This window comes from Choloepus didactylus, chromosome 4 (assembly GCF_015220235.1).
Source record: "Choloepus didactylus isolate mChoDid1 chromosome 4, mChoDid1.pri, whole genome shotgun sequence".
In the NCBI taxonomy this organism is placed as follows: Eukaryota; Metazoa; Chordata; class Mammalia; order Pilosa; family Megalonychidae; genus Choloepus; species Choloepus didactylus.
Genome location: NC_051310.1, coordinates 195801992 through 195823030, shown reverse-complemented (window position 1 = coordinate 195823030; position 21039 = coordinate 195801992). Strand labels below are relative to the sequence as shown.

Below are 21039 nucleotides of genomic sequence, written 5' to 3'. Positions count from 1 at the left end.
ATTGGAATGTTAGAGTGGATTTATCATGGAAGACCTGCTCACACAGCCCTGGAATGTCCAGAGGACACACCTTTTACCAGGACTGTAAGGAATAAATTTGTGAAACTAGCTCCATCATTCCTGAAGAGCTCTGTAGTCGCCCTTCTCTGTAGGTCAGATATTACTGTAGGAACTGCTGTCACTGAACTGGAATCCTTAAACACAATGGGGATAATTGGGTCCTGAGTCAGCAGAAGCCAAGTGGCTGCAGTTACTCACCACAGACAAGGTGGACAGGGCTACCATAATGGAAAACAGGCTCAAAGCAGCAATCAAAATAATATGACTCACAGAGACTTATGGCGTTGGCTAGTGGATCATGGAGTACCAAGTAGTAAAATAGATGGGCAATTGACTAAATTTTTGTTTGAACTATATAAGCAGAAGAATTCTAGGTCATGTGAACAAAAGTCTCCCTTGAATTACAAAAACAGAGAGTCACGGTCCCTTAATCAATTCCCAGACTTGAGACAGTTTACAGATCCAGAGCCCCTTGAATGAAGGGAAGGCTGGGTACCCTTGGAGAAGGACCCTGTCACACTGCCAAAAATTTATACTGTTAATCTTCCTCCCAGCCTTCCCCAGGGTGACCTACAGCCTTTTACTGGGGTGACTGTGCATTGGGGAAAAGGAAATGATCAGATATTTCATGGATTATTAGACACTGGGTCAGAAGTGACATTAATTCCCGGAGACCCAAAACGTCACTCTGGTCCACCAGTCAGAGTTGGAGCTTATGGAGGTCAGGTAATTGATGGAGTTTTAGCCCAGGTCCATCTCACAGTGGGTCCAGTGGGTCCCCAGACCCATTCTGTGGTTATTTCCCCAGTGCCAGAATGCATAATTGGAATAGACATACTCAGCAACTGGCAGAATCCTCACATTGGTTCCCTGACTCCTGGAGTGAGGGCTATTATGGTGGGAACGGCCAAGTGGAAGCCACTAGAGCTGCCCCTGCCTAGCAAAGTAGTGAATGAGAAGCAATACCGGATTCCTGGAGGGATTGCAGAGATTAATGCCACTCTTAAGGACTTGAAGGATACAGGGGTGGTGATTCCCACCACATCCCCATTCAACTCTCCTATTTGGCCTGTGCAGAAAACAGATGGCTCTTGGAGCATGACTGTGGATTATCATAAGCTTAACCAGGTGGTGACTCCAATTGTAGCTGCTGTCCCAGATGTGGTATCATTGCTTGAGCAAATCAACACATCCCCTGGTACCTGGTATGCAGCTATTGATCTGGCAAATGCTTTTTTCTCAATTGCTGTCAGCAAGGACCACCAGAAACAGTTTGCATTCAGCTGGCAAGGCCAGCAGTTTACATTCACTGTGCTACCTCAGGGTTATATCAACTCTCCAGCCCTATGTCATAATATTGTCCACAGGGATCTTGATCATTTCTCCCTCCCACAAGACATCACACTGGTCCATTATATTGATGATATCATGTTGATTGGACCTAGTGAGCAAGAAGTAGCAACTACTCTAGATTTGTTGGTAAGGTATTTGTGTGGCAGAGGATGGGAGATAAATCCAACAAAAATACAGGGGCCTTCCACCTCAGTAAAATTTCTAGGTGTCCAGTGGTGTGGGGCCTGTGGAGATATTCCTTCTAAGGTGAAGGATAAGCTGCTGCATCTGGCCCCTCCTACAACCAAAAAAGAGGCACAACGCTTAGTTGGCCTCTTTGGATTTTGGAGACAACATATTCCTCATTTAGGTGTGCTACTCCAGCCCATTTACCGAGTGACTAGAAAAGCTTCTAGTTTTGAGTGGGGACTGGAGCAAGATGAGCCTCTGCGACAGGTCCAGGCTGCTGTGCAAGCTGCTCTGCCACTTGGACCATATGATCCAGCTGACCCAATGGTGCTGGAAGTGTCAGTGGCAAATAGAGATGCTGTTTGGAGCCTTTGGCAGGCTCCTACAGGAGAATCACAATGCAGGCCCTTAGGATTTTGGAGTAAAGCTTTACCATCCTCTGCAGATAACTACTCTCCATTTGAGAAACAGCTGTTGGCCTGCTACTGGGCCTTAGTAGAGACAGAACGTTTAACCATGGGCCACCAAGTTACCATGAGACCTGAGTTACCTATCATAAGCTGGGTGTTGTCTGACCCACCAAGCCATAAAGTTGGGTGTGCACAGCAGCACTCCATCATAAAATGGAAATGGTATATACGAGATAGAGCTCGAGCAGATCCTGAAGGTACAAGTAAGTTACATGAGGAAGTGGCCCAAATGCCCATGACCCCCACTCCTTCCACCTTACCTTCTCTTTCCCAGCCCACAGCTATGGCACCTTGGGGAGTTCCTTACAGTCAGTTGACAGAGAAAGAGAAGACTCGGGCCTGGTTTACAGATGGTTCTGCACGATATGCAGGCACCACACGAAAGTGGACAGCTGCAGCACTGCAGCCCCATTCTGGGATATCCCTGAAGGACAGTGATGAGGGGAAATCCTCCCAGTGGGCAGAACTTTGAGGAGTGCACCTGGTTGTTCACTTTGCTTGGAAGGAGAACTGGCCAGAGGTGTGTCTGTATACTGATTCCTGGGCTGTTGCTAATGGTTTGGCTGGATGGTCAGGGACTTGGAAGGAACATGATTGGAAGATTGGTGACAAAGAAGTCTGGGGAAGGGGTATGTGGATAGACCTTTCTGAGTGGGCAAACAACATGAAGATATTTGTGTCCCATGTGAATGCTCACCAGAGGGTGACTTCAGCAGAAGAAGGTTTTAATAACCCAGTGGATAAAATGACCCGTTTGGTGGATACCAATCAGCCTCTTTCCCCAGCAACTCCTGTCATTGCCCAATGGGCTTATGAACAAAGTGGTCATGGTGGTAGGGATGGAGGTTATGCATGGGCTCAGCAACATGGACTTCCACTCACCAAGGCTGACCTGGCCACAGCCACTGCTGAGTGTCCAATTTGCCAGCAGCAGAGACCCACACTCAGTCCCCGATATGGCACCATTCCTCGGGGTGATCAGCCTGCTACCTGGTGGCAGGTTAATTACATCAGACCACTTCTATCATGGAAAGGGCAGCTATTTGTTCTTACTGGAATAGACACATACTCCGGATATGGGTTTGCCTTCCCTGCATGACATGCTTCTGCCAAAACTACGATACGTGGACTTACAGAATACCTCATCCACCATCATGGTATTCCACACAGCATTGCTTTGGACCAAGGAACCCACTTCACAGCAAATGAAGTGAGGGGATGGGCATGTGCTCATGGAATTTTCTGGTCTTACCATGTTCCCCATCATCCAGAAGCAGCTGGGTTGATAGAATGGTGGAATGGCCTATTGAAGACTCAATTACAGTGCCAACTAGGTGGCAATACCTTGCAGGTTTGGGGCAGTGTTCTCCAGAAGGCTGTGTATGCTCTGAATCAGCATCCATTCTATTTCTCCCATAGCCAGGATTCATGGGTCCCCGAATCAAGGGGTGGAAACAGGAGTAGCACCACTCACTATCACTCCTAGTGATCCACTAGAGAAATTTTTGCTTCCTGTCCCTGCAAGTTTAAGCTCTGCTGGTCTACAAGTCTTGGTTCCAAAAGGAGGAGTGCTTCCACCAGGAAACACAACAATGATCCCATTGAACTGGAAATTAAGACTGCCACCTGGCCACTTTGGGCTTCTTATGCCTCTGAATCAACAGGCAAGTAAGGGGATTACTATACTGGCTGGGGTGATTGATCCTGACTATCAAGGGGAAATAGCACTGCAACTACACAATGGAAGTAAAGAAGTTTTCCTGGAATACAGGAGATCCCCTAGGGTGTCTCTTAGTACTACCATGCCCCGTGATTCAAGTCAATGGAAAACTGCAACAACCCAATCCAGGCAGGACTACCAATGGCCAAGAAACTTCAGGAATGAAGGTTTGGGTCACCCCACCAGGGAAAGAACCACATCCAGCTGAAGTGCTTGCTGAGGGTAAAGGGAACATGGAATGGGTAGTGGAAGAAGGTCGTGATAAATATGAACTACGGCCGCGTGACCAGTTACAGAAACGAGGACTATGATGACATGAATATTTCCTCCTCGTTTTGTTATTATGTTTGTATTTGTCTGTAGAGCAAATATTTTTGCTTTCTTCTCTGTCTTATCCCCTTATCATATGGCATAAGCTGTAACGTTCATTTTGAAGGTATGGTTTTAGGTGATGTGTACAACTGTCAAGTTGACAAGGGGTGGACTGTGATGGTTGGGTTCATGTGTCAACTTGGCTAGGTGGCCTAGCTGTCTGGTCAAGCGGGCACTGGCCTGACGATTGCTGTGAGGATATTTGAGGCTGGTTAATAAACCAACAGGCTGGTTTGTTGGATCATCAGTCAATTGACTGCAGCTGACTGATGACTCATCCACAGTGAGAGAATGCAATTGGGTGGATTTGGTCCAGGTGATCAGTTGGAGGCTTATAAGCCAGACGGTTAGAGAACCTTCACTTCTTCTTCGGCTGCTCAGTGAAGCATTTCCTGGGGAGTTTGTCGAAGTTGCTGGTTCATTTCCTGAGGAGTTGGTCAAAGTTGTCGGTTCGTTTCCCGAGGAGTTCGTCGGACATCTTCCTTGGAGTTGACGGTTTGTTGACGGCTCTGCAGAATTTGGACTCGTGCGTGCCCACAGTTGCATGAGTCACTTTTACAATTTGATAATCAGAGACATCTCTCATTGATTCTGTTTCCAAGGAGAACCCTAACAAATACAAATTATGTCTCAACTCATTTGGTGACACATTCTGCATTCCCTGAAAGCAAAATTTTTGTACAGTTAATTTTGAAGGAATCACAAACTTATGGAAAATTCACAAATAGAATACAAAGTACCTTTTTCTCCCTTGAACTATTTGTTGACATCACACCCCATCATTCCCCTAATTGTTATATGTGTTTTTCCATCAAATAGGAATTCTACATAGCCATATTACAGTTCTTGGTATCAGGAAATGAACACTGAAACATTACCACCATCTAATCATCACTCCTATTATTGATCCCTAGTATTGGTGTGGTATACCAGTTACTGTTGATGAAAGAATTTTGCAGTGTTACTGGTAACTATAGTCTATGGCTTGCAGTAGGTATTTTCCACCACATACCACTCTACTGTTTGTTGTAGTGTTGTACATTTATTCTGGTTCATGCAAGATCTTATTTAAATTTGTAGTGTTAATCAGTGACATACATGACTCTAAACAACCCCTTTCAGCCAAATTCAACTAAAATGCAGCACTATTCCTTATATTCCCAATAATAAGTTATTCTCACCCCATATCTATTTACAAACATTTTAAGTTCATACTTGTTATATATTCTGAACATTTTAGGTTACTGTGGTGCTTACATTTTAATGCTAGAAGGCAAACAGTAAATACATATAAGATGTTGGGGGTCATAAGTACTATTGAGAAAATTAAAACAGGGTAAGAGGAAAAGAGAATGAGAGGAGCTGTCTCATACAGGGTGGTAAAGGAAAGTATCTCATTAAGGTGACCTCTAAGCAATGACTTGAAGGCAGTGAGGAACCAGCCACATGGATATCTGGAAAAAGAAAATTCTAGACAGAAGGAATAGCAGTGAAAATCTCCTCAGTCAGGGTCATGCTTGACATGTTCATAAAAGCAAGGGACCAGTGTGGTTGGTGTTGGGGAATGAGAGGACAGAGCAACAAATGATGTTGGAGAGGTGAGCACTGGGGATATCAGGGACCTTGAGCCAGATGCAGTGGGGAGCCAGTGTAGGGCCAGGAAGCCAGTGACATTACCTGGCTTGCTTTTTATATTTTATTTTTTAATGCAATTTTAATGATATATTCACATGTCATGCAATCATTCAAAGTGTACAATCAATTGTTCACAGAATCATCACATAGTTCTGCATTCATCACCAAAATTTTTTGAGCATTTTCATTACTCCAAAATATAAGAATAAGAATAAAAATAATAGTAAAAGAAAACACCCCAAACATTTCATAGTCCTTTTCCCCACTATTATTTATTTACTTTTTATCCCCATTTTTTCTCTGTATCTGTCCATATACTTGATAGAGTGTGAGCTACAAAGTTTTCACAATCACACAGTCACACTGTATAAGCTATATAGTTATACAATCATCTTCAAGAATCAAGGATACTGGGTTGCAGTTCAACAGTTTCAGGTATTTCCTTCTAGCTATTCTAGTACACTAAAAACTAAAAAGGGATATCTACATAATGCATAAGAATAACCTTCAGAATGACCTCTCAACTCCATTTGAGACCTCTCAGCCACTGAAACTTAATTTTGTTTATCTTCTCTACCCCCATTTGGTCAGAAAGTCTTTCTCAATTTCACAATGCCAGGTCCGGGCTGATTCTTGAAGTCATGTCCCACACTGCCAGCAAAATTTACACCCCTGGGAGTCACATCCCACATAGAGGGGAGGGCAGTGAGTTTACCTGCCAAGTGGGCTGAGAGAGAGACAAGTCACATTTGAGCAGCAAAGAGGTTCTCTGGGGGTGACTTTTAGGCACAATTGTAAGTAGGCTTAGCTTCTCCTTTGCAGTAACAAGCTTCATAAGGGCATGCCCCAAGATTGAGGTATTGGCCTGCTACAATGGTAGTCCCCAGTGTTTGTGAGACTATCAGTCATTCCCCAGGTGAAGAAGTTTAATGTTTCCACATTTTTCCCCAGGCCTTCAAGGGGGATTGCAAATTCTTTATATTCTCTTACCAAATTATCTGTTATGTATCAGGGTTTCATGTTAACCTGTACAAACTAAACAGATCTCACTCTCCATTCAAGGTTCCATAACCATTCAAGTTAAATTATATAGTATGCTACAGAAAGTATAGATTTTGCAACAAATAAACACCTCTTCCTTTGTTCTCACACAGAAGTTGAGGTTTTAAAACACAGTCAATATCATCCTTTTCCCTTTAGTCTGGTTTACCTTAGTTCTAATCAAGTCAATTTCAAAGACAGATCTCTTTTTCAGCTTTTTTAACATTTGCTGTATGACATAATGCTGACATTCTTAGCTGCTGAACTATGGCTCTGAGTCTCAGGTGTCATCCAGATAGCCAAAGTAACAGGGACTGACCAGTTTATATACAAACAGCTTAGCATCTCAGAAATCAGAGATAAACATTACAACTCATGAATAGATGTGACTTCTGTAAGAGCTTACAATCTAGGAACCTTTACCATAAGCCTTCCCCTTATAGCCTATGATCTCAGATTCAATTCTCATAGTTTGCACATTATCATTAGTCCATATTAGGCATTATAATATTTGTCTTTTTGATTCAGGCTTATTTCACTCAAGATACTATCCTCAGGGTCCTTTCACCTAGCTGTATACCTCATAACTTCATTTCTTCTTGCCCCTGCTCAGTATTCCATTGTATGTACACATCACAGTTCACCATTCTGTTTATCAGTTGATGTATCCTAAAGCCACTTCTATCCATTCTGAAGTGTGAGTGTGGCTGACATAAACACCAGTGTGCAATGTCCACTCATGTCCCTGCTCTCAGTTCTTCCAAGTATATTTCCAATAATGGGGTTGCAGGACCATATGGCAACCCCATACTTAGCTTCCTGTGGAACCATCATACTGACCTCCAGCTGGGCTGTGCCATTCTACTTCCCTACCAACAAGGAATAGGTATATCCTTCTCTCCACATTTTCTCCAGCATGTGTATCTCTCTGTATATTTTTTACAGTTTTATTCACACACTGTACAATCCACCCTAAGTAAACAATCAATGATTCCCAGTCTAATCACATAATTATACATTCACCACCACAATCTGTATAAGGACATTTCAATCTCTTCCCCAAAGAAAGAGAAACAGGAGAAAAATATGAAGAATAAAAATACAAAAGACAGAAGAAAAATAAAAATAAAATACAATTCTTGAATATCAAGAATCCCATATCACTCCCTTATATCCCCCTCTTATAAACATTTAGCTTTAGTATATTACCATTGTTACAATTAATGGAAGCTTTTTTACAATGTTACCATTAACTATAGACACTAGTTTTCATTGATTGTATTTTCTCCTACACTATCCAATTTTCAACATCTTTCAATGTTGACATTCATTTGTTCTCCCTCATTTAAAAAAATTCTTATATTTGTACATTTAATCACCATCATTGACCACTCTAGGTTTTGCTAAGTTATACAATTCCAGTCTTTATTTCTACCTTTTCTTCCAGGGTCATACATGCCCTTAGCCTTCCTCCTTCAACCATACTCAAACTCATCTACATTCAGAGTACTTATAATATTGTCTTACCGTTACACACTATTATGCTATCCATTCCATTTCTGGATCTATACAATCAATCCTGTTGAAACTTCTGTACTCCTTCAGCATCAAATGCCTTGTCTCTCACATCTTTCTGTCTCCTGATAACCTGTGATCTCAACTCTCAAATTTCACTCAAATAGTCCATATTAGTGAGACCATTCAAAATCTGTCCTTTTGTTTCTGGCTAATTTCACTCAATGTAATTTCTACTGTATACCATTTTTTTCTGTTTTGGATTTTACATGTCATATCTTATTTTTATTTTTTCCTCTTTTTCCCTTACTGATAGTCTTCATTTCTACAGTCTTCTCTGAACCCCACTCTCTTGTCTTTTCCTATCTGCCTGTATGCTCCCTTTAGTATTTCTTGCAGTGCATGTATCTTGTTCACAAATGCTCTCAGTGTCTGTTTGTCTGAAATATTTTAAACTCTCCCTCATCTTTGAAGGACAGTTTTGCTGGATATGGAATTCTTGGTTGGCAGTTTTTCTCTTTCAGTATCTTAAATATATCATACCACTGCCTTCTTGACTCCATGGTTTCTACTGAGAAATCTGCATATAATCTTATCAAGCTTCCTTTGTGCATGATGTATTCTTATTATCTTGCTATTTTCTGAATTCTCTCTGTGTCTTTGGCATTTGATAATCTGCTTGTTAAGTATCTTGGAGTCAGTCTACTCAAATCTATTCTGTTTCAGGCATGCTGTGCTTCTTGGATCTGTAATTTTATGTCTTTCATAACAGATGGTAAATTTTTGGTGATTATTTCCTCCATTATTCTTTCTGTCCCCTTTCCTTTATCTTCTCCTTCTGGGACACCCATGACACACATATTCATGTGCAACATGTTGTCATTCAGATCCTGAGACCCTGCTCATATTTTTCCATTCTTTTCCCTGTCTTCTTTTGTGTGTAGGATTTCAGATGTCCTGTTCTCCAGTTCATTAATCCTTTCTTCTGCCTCTTCAAATCTGCTCTGTATGTCTCCATTGGGTTTTTCACCTCTTCTATTGAGTCTTTCATTCCCATAAGTTCTTCCAATTGTTTTTTCAAACTTGCAGGTTCTTCCTTATGGTCACCCAATATCTCCTTTATATCCTTCATCTCTTTGGCAATATCTTCCCTCAACTCATTGATTTGATGTTTGAATTGATTTGGAGATTTGATTAATAATCAGCTGTTTCAATTCCTATATCTGTTGAAGTGCAAGTTTTTTCCTTTGAGTGGGCCATACCTTCAGTCTTCCTAGTTTGATCTGTGATTTTGTGTCATCTAGGCATCTGATTTTCTTGATTATTCCAATCAGGTTTTCCCAAATCAGACGGGCCCAGTTCTCAGGAGGGAGCTGTATTCAGTATCAGGTTTCCCTGATAGAGAAACCCAGCAGATTGTCAGACTTTCCTGTAAGTCCTCTAGACTCTGTGCTTTTCCTATTCTTCCCAGCAGGTGGTGCTTGTCAGCCCACAGCTCCCCACCAGTGTAAAGAAGTGTGGTGTATTTAATTCTCAGTGGCCCCTGTCCTGGTCAGGGGCTGAGGGTGTCACAAGCCAAGCTTAAACTCTTTCTGTTATTTTTTCCTTCCCCCAGGCCCTGGGGTCTAAGTTCTCTGAGAAAGGGCTGCCATTTGAGCTGGGCCCCACCCACCCCCATTTTCTTAGAAAGATAAGCCCTTTAGGGAATTTTGTTCTACACTTGAGTTTTTCCTTTAACTCTCTATTCTAACTCTACCATTGCCTGGGTCAGTGCTGACAATTGAAAATGCCCGAGGGTTTCTCTAATGAGCTACTTAGACTGAGAGGAAAAAACTGGAAAAAAGCAAGAAGTCCCCTTTTCAGATTTAGTCCCTAGCCCTCCTGTTCACCAGACAAGAACTGCAGTTTGTACCCAGTTCTCTTTGACCCTTTTCTTTGGACACTGCCCTTTTCCAGTATCCTGAGCATGACTGGCTCCAAAACCTGTTTTATTTATGTATTTCTTTTCCATGAGCCCCCGCTCCTTTCTGCCAAGATAAACCTCCAGGTTCCTTTCCTACTTGTTCTGGGTTTATCTGTGCTCATAGCATGTATTAAGTAGTCCAAATTTGTTAATTAAAACCACATTTGGAGTTTTGTTGAGCTTCATTCCCTTGCTGCTGGCAGGGACTTCCTGTTTTTCCTACAGCAAAGTTTTGCAACTCAGCCTGCCATGCCATTATGGGATGGGCACCAGCTCTGCAGGTTGGGGAACTTTACTTACAGGTCTATGTTGCAATCTCAGCCATTCCACCTATTCCTGACTGTTGTATAATGTCTGGTCACAGATGTGCCCCTAGCAGTTGTTCCAGACTATTTTCTAGTTGTTCCTCAGTATTTACTAGTTGCTCTAGGGACTAAATATATCCACACTTCCCTATGCCACCATCTTGTCCCACCCTCCTTTATTGCCATTTAAGTTATTCTTTACTCATCAATTTAGAGTCTTTCTTATGGAATCCATGTTATTTCCATATACTTTTCTGTATACAAAATGAATTTTTTTAAAAAGCTGTTTTATTGAGATATATTCACATACCATACAATCCATCCAAAATATACAATCCATGTCTGTTAGTATAATAACAAAATTGTAGATTCACCACCACAATCAATTTTAGAACATTGTGAAACTCCAAATAAAATACTTTTTTAATACTCAAAAAAACATACCCATTATCAGTCAATTATCAATCCCTCAATCCCAACCCTATGTAACTACAATCTAATTCTGTCTCTATAGATATATTTTTAGTTGCATTCAATACACAAGCTATCATTCCATAAGTAGTATTTTGTGTCTAGATACTTTCATTTAGAATAATGTGTTTTAATAACTGTTACTGTTTTTCTTATAGAGAAGTTGTAGATTTACAGAAAAGTCATGTAAAAGTACAACATTCCTATATACCCCCTATTGTTGGCACTTTTGGATTGGTGTAATACCCTTTTTACAATGGATGAAAGAATATTAAGATATTAATCTTAGCTAGAGTCTTTAGTTTGCATTGTGTATTTTTACCCACATGCCATACTATTAACACCTTGTTATAGTGATGTACATTTGTTATAATTCATGAAAGAATATTCTTATATTTGTATTGTTAATCAGTCATCACCTACAACTGGGTTCACTGCGTTATATTGTATTATCTTTTATCTTCTAACTTTCCATTTAGTAACATACATGGCACAAAACTTCCCCTTTCAATCACATTCACAAACATAATTCAGCCCTATTAATGACACTAACCACAATTCATTCCCATATATTTACAATCAACCCAAATACAAAGTCTGCACAAATTAAGCAACACCTCTCCATTCTCTATCCCCATTCTGTCTCCTGGTAAACTATAGTCTAGATTCTGCCTCTATGAATTTGCTCATTATAATTTGTTCATGTCATTGATATCATACAGTATTTGTCCTTTTGTGTCTGGCTTATTTCACTTAACATAATGTCCTTAGGGTTCACCCAAGTTGTCACATTCATCAGGATGTCATTCCATCATATGTATATACCACATTTTGTTTATCTATTCATTGATTGGTGGCTACTTAGGTTGTTTCCATGTTTTGACAATCAATAATGATGCTATGAACCTTGGTGTGAAATGTATGTTCATGTCCCTGCTTTCAGTTTTTCTGGGTATATACCCAGTAGCATGATTGTCAGAATACATGGCAGTTCCATACTTAGCTTCCTGGGGAACTCCCAAACCATCTTCCATAGCAGCTGCACCATTTTACATTCCCACCAGCAGTGAATAAGTGTTCCTATTCCTCCACATCTCCTCCAACACTTGCAGTTTCCAATTTGTTTAATAGCAGTCATTCTAGTAGGTATGAAATGATATCTCATTGTGGTTTTGATTTACATTTCCCTAATAGCTAGTGATGTTGAACATACTTTCATGTACATTTTGGCCATTTGTATTTCCTTTTTGGAAAAATGTCAATTCAAGGCTTTTGCAAAAATTTTAATTGGGTTGTTCAACATTTTATTGTTCAGTTTTAGGATTCTTTATGTATTCTGGATATTGAACACTTAGTGGATATTTGGTTTCCAAATATTTTATCCCATTGAGTAGTCTGCCTGTTCACTTTCTTGACAAAGTCCTTTGAAGCACAAGTTTCTAATTTAATGGAAGTCCTATTTATCTACATTTTATTTTGTTGCTTGTGCTTCAGGTATAAAGTCTAAGTAACTATTGTATAACACAAATCTAGAAGATCCTGCCGTGTGTTTTCTACTAGGAGTTTTATAGTTTTGGTTCTTATATTTAGGTCTTTGATATAATTTGTGTTGATTTTCTATATGGTGTGAGGCAGTTGATTTTTATATAATGAGTTAAGGATCCACCTTTACTCTTTTGCATATTTATATCCAGTTTTCCCATGACCATTTGTTGAAGTGACTATTCTTCCCCCCATTGAGTAGACTTGGCACTCTCATTGAATTCAATTGGCCATAGATGTGAGGGTTTATTTCTGAACTCTCAGCTCAATTCCATTGATCTATATGTCTAGTATTGTGCTGTACCATGCTGTTTTGATTTTGGTGGCTTTGTAGTAAGTTTTAAAATAGGGAAGGGTACATCTTCCAATTTCATTCTGCATTTTCAAAATGACTTTGGATGTTCAGAGACACAAACCCTTCCATATATATTTGAAGGTTGGATTTTCCATTTCTGCATAGAAAACTGTTGGAATTTTTATTGGAATTATGTTGAATCTACACAACCCTTTGGGTAGAATTGACATCTTAACATTAGTCCTCCAATCTGTGAATGCAGCATGTCTTTTCATTTATTTTGGTGTTCTGTGACTTCCTTCCACAGTATGTCATAGTTTTTGTGTGCAAGTCCTCTTACAACCTTGCTTAAATTTATTCCTAGACATTTCATTTTTTCATTGCTATGTAAATGGAAATTTTCCTTGATTTCCTCTTCAGATTATTCATTATTTCTGTATAAAATACTACTGATTTTGGAGTGTTGATCTTGTACCCTGCCACTTGGCTGAATTTCTTTATTGACTCTTGGAGATTTTTGTGGATTACTAAGGATTTGCTATATATAGGATCATGTCACGTAGAAATAGGGAGTCTTACTTCTGCCCTTCCAATTTGTATACCTCACATTTATATTTCTTGCCTAATTGCTGTAGCAAGAACTTCCAATACAAGGTTGAATAACAGTGGTGACAGTGGGCATCCTTCTTTGTACTTATCCTAAAAGGAAAGTTATAGTCCTTCCCTTGTAAGTGTTATGCTAGCTATGGGTTTTTCATATATTTCGTACACCTTGAGGAAGTTTCCTTCTATTTCTAGGATTCTAAGTCCTTTTTATCAAGAAATGATGTTGGATATTGTAAATGCCCTTTTGATATCAGTTGAAAATATGATCATGTGTTTTTCCCTTTATTCTGTTAATTTGGTTTATTACATTAATGGATTTCCTTATATTGAACCAACTTTGCATACCCAGGATAAGTCCTACTTGATCACGGTGTACAATTCTTTTCATGTGTTTCTGGTTTGGGTTTGGTTACTCTTTTGTTAAGGACTTTTTTATTTGTATTCATAAAAAGTATTGGTCTGTAATTTCTATTCCTCACTTTCATTTCTGATTTTATTTATTTGTGTCCTCTCACTTTGTTTCTTTGTCATTCTAGGTAAAGATTTGTCCATTTTATACAACTTTTCAGAAAAACAGGTTTTGATTTTGTTGATTCTACTATTTTAATTCTCTAATTTATCTTTGCTCCAATATTTTTATTTCTTTCCTTCTACTTACTTTGGATTTAGTTTGCTCTTCCTTTTCTGGATCCTACAGATGTAAGATTGAGTCTCTTATCTAAGACCTTTCTCCCTTATTAATGTTAGCATTTAGAGTTCTAAATTTCTTTCTCAACACTGCCTTTGCTGAATCACATAATGCATATATTTATACACTTGATGGTGTCCCACAGGTCTCTTAGATTTTGTTTGCTTTTTTCTTTCCAATTGTCTTGCCTTCCTGTTCACTGATTCTTTCTTCTTCCAGCTCATATCTTCTGTTGAAAACCCTCTAGGGATTTTTTCACTTCAGTTAATGTAGTCTTCAACTACAGTATTTCTGTTCAGTTCCTTTTAAAATTTTCTGTCTCTTTTCTAGGATTCTCATATTGTTCACTCCATAATTTCTTGATATCTTTCAGTTCTTTCTCCTTGTTTCCTTGATCTCTTTAAGCATACTGAGGATCATTTTTAAAGCATTTCCTAGTCTCTCCAAGTCTGGTCTTCTTGATTAAAGGAAGGTCTCTTGATGCTTATGTTGTTTCTTTGGAAGGGCTTTCACTCTCTGTTTCTTGGTTTTGCTAGTAATCTTTTGATGCACAATGTACATTTAGTACATTCAAATGTTATCTTTGGGATTTAGACCCTGAGCTTTCTGTTCCTTAAGTTTATTTCCAACTAGAGATATGCAGAGGTTTCCATGAATGTCACCAAGGAGTAGCAAAATCAAACCAATGCAAAAAAAATCTTCTACACTCTTTGCAAATTACTCCACTTTAGCTTGTGTTCTCCTTCAGAGCTTAGCTGTTGTATCAAAAATATCCACCCAAGGTCAATGTGGATTGCAAGGTCCTTTCTATCTTATCTTAGCCTGCCTGCAGCCTTCTCCTATAGCTGGGCCTGTGTTTCCTCATGGCTTTAAAGTATTCCTATTAACAGGAATTTAGATGCCTTCCTTACTCCCCTGAAATAACTTCCCCCCATCCTGGGTACTTTGTTGTATGCCTTAACACATGTAATCATTTGACCCAAACCTTTCTGCCCCCAAACAGAGCCAACTGCTCTGTGTGACATTCTCTTAAAACAGCTGGGTACTGCATGACTGAAATAGCCCAGAGCTTGCCTGATACCAAATTCACATCTGTGGAGAAGATAAAAAATATCTCATACCACAATCCCTGTAGGCCTCACTTTTCCTCCACAAAATACTTTCCACAATAAAGATGTTAGCAATTTTGGGGGGAGGAAGGCAATTCTTCTCTTCTCAGGAATTGGAGAGACTTGCCAGAGGCAAATGTGATCAAGACAGAGGACAGAAGAGGCCCTGGAACCTCTGTCTCCACAATTCCTTGGCAGGAAATGCCAGAGAAGACCACTGTTCACACCATCCACACTTGGAGAAGGAAAGACCATGTCACCAAGGAAAACATGACAGCCCTTGGGAAACAGGGAGGCTGTTGCATTTTCCTTTTTCTTACCAGAGAAAATTCTGCTTCCCTGGAATGTGGCTTTATAGTGGGCCATGCTTCCCTCCTCCCAGGAAACTTCTCTTGGAGAAATGTAGAAAGGTGAAGAAGAAGGGCCATTAAGTGCTGAAGGCCTCACTGAGAACCAACCAAACCAAGCCATCCTGTGGCCATTTCCCACAGTACAAAGATGAAATCAGAGGGATGGGAGCACCATCTGCCATTCCTGATTTTACAGGAAAGTTCAGGGTCAGTGCACCTGGGGCTAAACTCTCAGGGCTAACCCACATGGGGAATAGTGCTGGCCTGAGAGAAAGACTGCATTCTACCAGTGGGTCCAAGCCAGAAGTCTCCACCCAAAGAGGCCAGTCTCTGTAACCCCAGGGGGGCCTTAATCATTTCCAGAAAGGCCCTATTAGAGGCCCAACCCTGAAGCTCACTCAAAGAATGGCCTGTGCTCACTTGTCCAGGTATGGGGATGTGTCACAATGATTTTTCAGTTGATACTGTCACTTCTGGACTCCTGAACTTTGCCTTCCTAGACTCCAACCAATCCCTTCTCCTCTCCCACCTGCCACATCCCAGCCCCATCAGCAGACATCATCCCCAACCCTGCCTAACTCTATGTCCTCCCACAACCCCAGATTTGCACTCACCTCAGGCAAAAATGTGGGCAATCAAGAAGGGTCTCATCAGCAGGGCTGTCAAGAGAACACACAGACTGGGCCCTACAGCATCCAGGAGCAGAGGCCAGCTGTGTCACTATGCATGCATGGACCATGTGAGCTGTGGACAACAGGACAACCACCAGGCTGCTAAGCTCTGTGTCACTGAGCATTGGGGAAACCAGGGCTGGCCTAGCTGGGCCTGGTGCAAGCTGAACACATTGCTCCTGTGATCTTCTCTGGCCTGGCAACTACTGTGGGTTGAGGGTGTGGCTGGGGTTCCTAGGAGAGGTTTTGGGTGGGGCAGACTGAAGGAACAAGAGTGGGGGCCTTGGTTCAGCAGGGTGTCCCACCCTCAAGTCTGTGTGAGGGTGGGCAGGAGAGGGTCTTTCTAGGAGTCTAAGCAGTGACCCTGAGAGGGCAATTTTTGGTTGGTTTCCACTGCTTTCCTTCTTTGGGCAGAGGCAGAGGAGCAGCTGCATGTGTGTGTGTATGTGAGTGTGTGTGTGTGTGTAATCATTGCTTCTTTGAAATTCATCTTATTTTTTTCCATCTGAAGCTTCTATGGTTTTCTTTTGCCCTCCATAAATTTCCTCTTCTTATTGTAGTTATGATTTCTTTTCTCACTAGCTTTTTTGAGGCCCAGAAAAAAAAAACATAAATCATGATAAGTAATTATGTTGTCATGATGAAAGCATACATAAAAATTCAATATATTGCTTAGTAATTTTTGAAGGAGATAAAAATCTAAGAAAGAGCAAACCATTAAAATGCTAAGACTAGAGAATATGTCTGGGCTTGATGGAAAAGCATATAAAGAATGTGGAGAGAGAAACTCAAATCATCCTGTTTCTAAGACAATTATTTCTGCCAAGAGGAGTGGGTGAATGCTCTCTATTTATTTTACTCTTGTACCTGAGTTATATGTTTGATATTTGTCCTTGAAAGGTGGGTAGTGCAAATGAAATGCCTTTTTATTTTTGAATGAACTTCATGTCAAACAGCCACACTACACAGAGAGTGGCTACTGTATTGACATCCAAGTTTTCAGGTGCCAGATATACCATTTATTATTCTAATGGGAAAACATAGAACTATCTCTGGCCTGGAAGCTGATGAAAGATAACTCATCTGATATAAAGAGAGGTTATGAAAAATGAAGTAATGCAATGTCTAAAAATGAAAGTATGGGGAAAAAAAAGGACAAAGAACAAAATTTACCTGAGGACACTTGCGAGGAAACAATACATCAGATAGGTTAAGAGCAATGATCAAAACTAGGTACTGAATTACAGAACACAAGGAAGCCTTAACCTCTCTGAAGGTGGCCCCAGTACAAAGATCCCAGGTTCAGACAAAATAGGGCAAGACTAGATAGAAGTATCCAGAAGAGTGAAGAAGGAAACCACAAGGAGAAATAGAAGTGGCTGAGGATGAAAAGGATATATGGGGAAAGGAAATGGGATAAGGGTGGAAAGAGTCTGTGTTTGATTTTTTAACTAATAATCCTGAACTGATCTTATGCTTTCAATGATGTGACAGCAGAATTTGTTTGAAAGGTAAGCCATAAGCTCTTTCCAACACCCTGCAATGCCTGAGTCCCCTGACCCTGTTCCTGCCAAGAGCCTGAAGAAGACAGTCATATGCCTTCCCCTATACTGGACAGCCCTTCCCATGAAGGCACCTGCTTCTTTATAGGATAGTTCCAGAAGGTCTTGCTGGAATGAGGCCCTTGGGGTTCTGGCCCATTCCCCAGCTGTGGGGACTGAGGCTCCATGAATACTGGCTCTCTCTCTTCTCACCTGGCTTTCCAGGTTGCTGCTGCCTGTTCCAGATGTGCACAGGGAGCCAAAGCAGAGCCCCAGGTCTGTGCATCCTTTAATGCAGGTGGCCTCTCCCAGGACCCTGACCCAACCTGGGCTCAGTATCTTGATGTTTCATTTCCTGACATCTGGACATCTGTGCTGACCTCTTCACCTTCTGGGGAAGCAGTAGCTCAGAAGACTGTACTGGCTGGGGCTGCACAGAGGTTTGTTTATGGTCACTATGGAAACTGCTCTGGGGGGCAAAACTGGGTGGAGCTCCAGGAGGGGTGGGTCCAGGACAGCTCACCAGCAAGCAGCTCCTCCTACCCTGCAGGCAATTTCCATCTCCCCTCTGCTTGTCTTCTGGGACTCAAGTTCAGCCCTGGGCCCATATCCTTGAAAAACAGGGAGCCAGGATGAAGCACTGCGCATGGCACACTGGGTGGGATTTCTCTCCTCATCCAGGGTGGTGACCTTGTGAACTGTGATGATTTCTCAGTAAAGGGTGGACAAGTCCTGATTCTAAAGTAGAGAGAGCAGGCAGGATGGGGGACATGAGGTCACCAGGGACAAGACTGCTTGGGAAGGGTGGTTCAGGGGTGGGCCATGGGTCTGTGCATCCTAGAGGGCTTTCTATGGTTGGGGGATGGAGAGGGGGATCCAGGGTCATGTGAGGCACCAGGAGCCTCCACTGAGGATTGGCCAGGCCTGTGGAGGGACATGATAGAAGCCCAAGTCACCAGGACCTGAAGTGGACAGTGAATCAGGGCACAACAAGGAGGCTCCAAGCTTCTGGCCCTTCTGCACCTTTGTCCCTTCTGGAGCCTTTGGAGGCAGCACCCTCTCCTGGCATCCCAGCTCCTTCCCCACCACCCTCTCCATCCATCTGTGACCTTTTCATTCATTGTACCCAGTCCTGGGGTTCCTTGGTCCACCCTCACTCAACTGCTGCCCCTGCCCTGGTATTCACTGTACCACTGTGAGTCCCATCAGCCTGGGTGAGAATTGGAGCCTCTAGGCCTGGAGCTACTGCAGGTACCAGGGGAACAGGTCTTCAGTACCCCAGTGGGGACTGTCAGCAGTCAGAGGCAGCTGGGGTATGGGATGTGGATACCTGCCCCCTGCTTCCTCTCCTCACCACCTGTCAATGAAATGACTGACTTCTGCCCCCTGAGCCACAAGGAGGGCTGACCAGCTATCAGAGCTCTCTGGCCCACCTCTTGCCTTCCAATGGTGACCGCTGATCTTTGTGCATTTCCTCTTCAGCAGCAGAGTGGCTATATCCACAAACAGTGTCTGGAAGCAGAGCCTCCCACCTCATGGCTTCCAGGGGAAGGGTCCTGGGGAGAGCTGGGACAGGATAGGGCAGGGTCTCAAGAATGCCAGGCAATGGCCATCCCAGCTCCTTGGAAACCCTGCAGACTGGGATAGGCAACTCAGGTCTCAGACAGACTGAGGCCAGGTTCTGGCCACTGGGGGTCTGCAGTTACCCCACCATGGGATGCCTTGGAGCTGGGCAGACAGGGCAGTGAGGACATCCCATGAAGTCAAATCCTGCCTGCACCCCATCTTGGCAGTTGGCCCAAGATCCTTCCTGACCCTGTAAGTGTAGAATGGACACCAGAGGCTTGCCTCTGTTGGGTTGATTTCTCTTGGAGATGAGGTGACTTTTCCCCTTCCTCCACTTTCCCTGAGAGACCTGGATGCAATGATGACTCCTGAAAATGGCTGTGAAATTGCCTTTTCTGTCCCTTCCAGAGTGCTGCAGGGATGCAGCAGCTTCATGGGCATAGCTTGTGGTCCAAGGGACACTGTTTTTTTTTTTTTTTTTTAATCATCATTTTATTGAGATATATTCACATACCACGCAGTCATACAAAACAAATTGTACTTTCGATTGTTTACAGTACCATTACATAGTTGTACATTCATCACCTAAATCAATCCCTGACACCTTCATTAGCACACACACAAAAATAACAAGAATAATAATTAGAGTGAAAAAGAGCAATTGAAGTAAAAAGAACACTGGGTACCTTTGTCTGTTTGTTTCCTCCCCTACTTTTCTACACATCCATCCATAAACTAGACAAAGTGGTGTTTGGTCCTTATGGCTTTCCCAATCCCATTGTCACCCCTCATAAGCTACATTTTATACAACTGTCTTCGAGATTCATGGGTTCTGGGTTGTAGTTTGATAGTTTCAGGTATCCACCACCAGCTACCCCAATTCTTTAGAACCTAAAAAGGGTTGTCTAAAGTGTGCATAAGAGTGCCCACCAGAGTGACCTCTCGGCTCCTTTTGGAATCTCTCTGCCACTGAAGCTTATTTCATTTCCTTTCACATCCCCCTTTTGGTCAAGAAGATGTTCTCCGTCCCACGGTGCCAGGTCTACATTCCTCCCTGGGAGTCATATTCCACGTTGCCAGGGAGATTCACTTCCCTGGGTGTCTGATCCCACGTAGGGGGGAGGGCAGTGATTTCACCTTTCAAGTTGGCTTAGCCAGAGAGAGAGGGCCACATCTGAGCAACAAAGAGGCATTCAGGAGGAGACTCTTAGGCACAAATAGGGAGGCCTAGCCTCTCCTTTGCAGCAACCGTCTTCCCAAGGGTAAACTTATGGTAGAGGGCTCAACCCATCAAACCACCAGTCCCCTATGTCTGTGGTCATGTTAGCAACCATGGAGGTGGGGTAGGCGAATACCCCTGCATTCTCCACAGGCCCCTAAAGGGGGCACTACAACTTTTTTTTTTTTTTTTCCCTTGTTGTTTTTTTTCTTTTTTTTTTTTTTTTTTTTTTAACTTTCCCTTCCTTTTTCAAATCACCTGTATGAAAAAAAAAAGTTAAAAAGAAAACAAACATACAAAAAGAGCATTTCAAAGAGACCATAGCAAGGGAGTAAGAAAAAGACAACTAACCTAAGATAACTGCTTAACTTCCAACATG

At 41.9% G+C, this 21039-nt stretch overlaps 1 protein-coding gene across 5 annotated transcripts in view; it reads left to right on the top strand.

Annotated features, from left to right (window-relative positions):
* Nucleotides 1–21039, top strand: part of LOC119532525 (40S ribosomal protein S9-like) — an 80150-nt gene that overhangs the window by 48210 nt on the left and 10901 nt on the right. Inside the window, exon 1 of one of the 5 annotated variants that reach the window (XM_037834989.1) lies at nucleotides 18053–18315. The exons of the other annotated variants lie outside the window; for them this stretch is intronic. Coding sequence (XP_037690917.1) covers nucleotides 18062–18315 — 254 coding nt within the window. The 5' untranslated portion in view covers nucleotides 18053–18061. Of the gene's footprint in view, nucleotides 1–18052; nucleotides 18316–21039 lie in introns of those variants that run through there. 5 annotated transcript variants of the gene reach the window in all.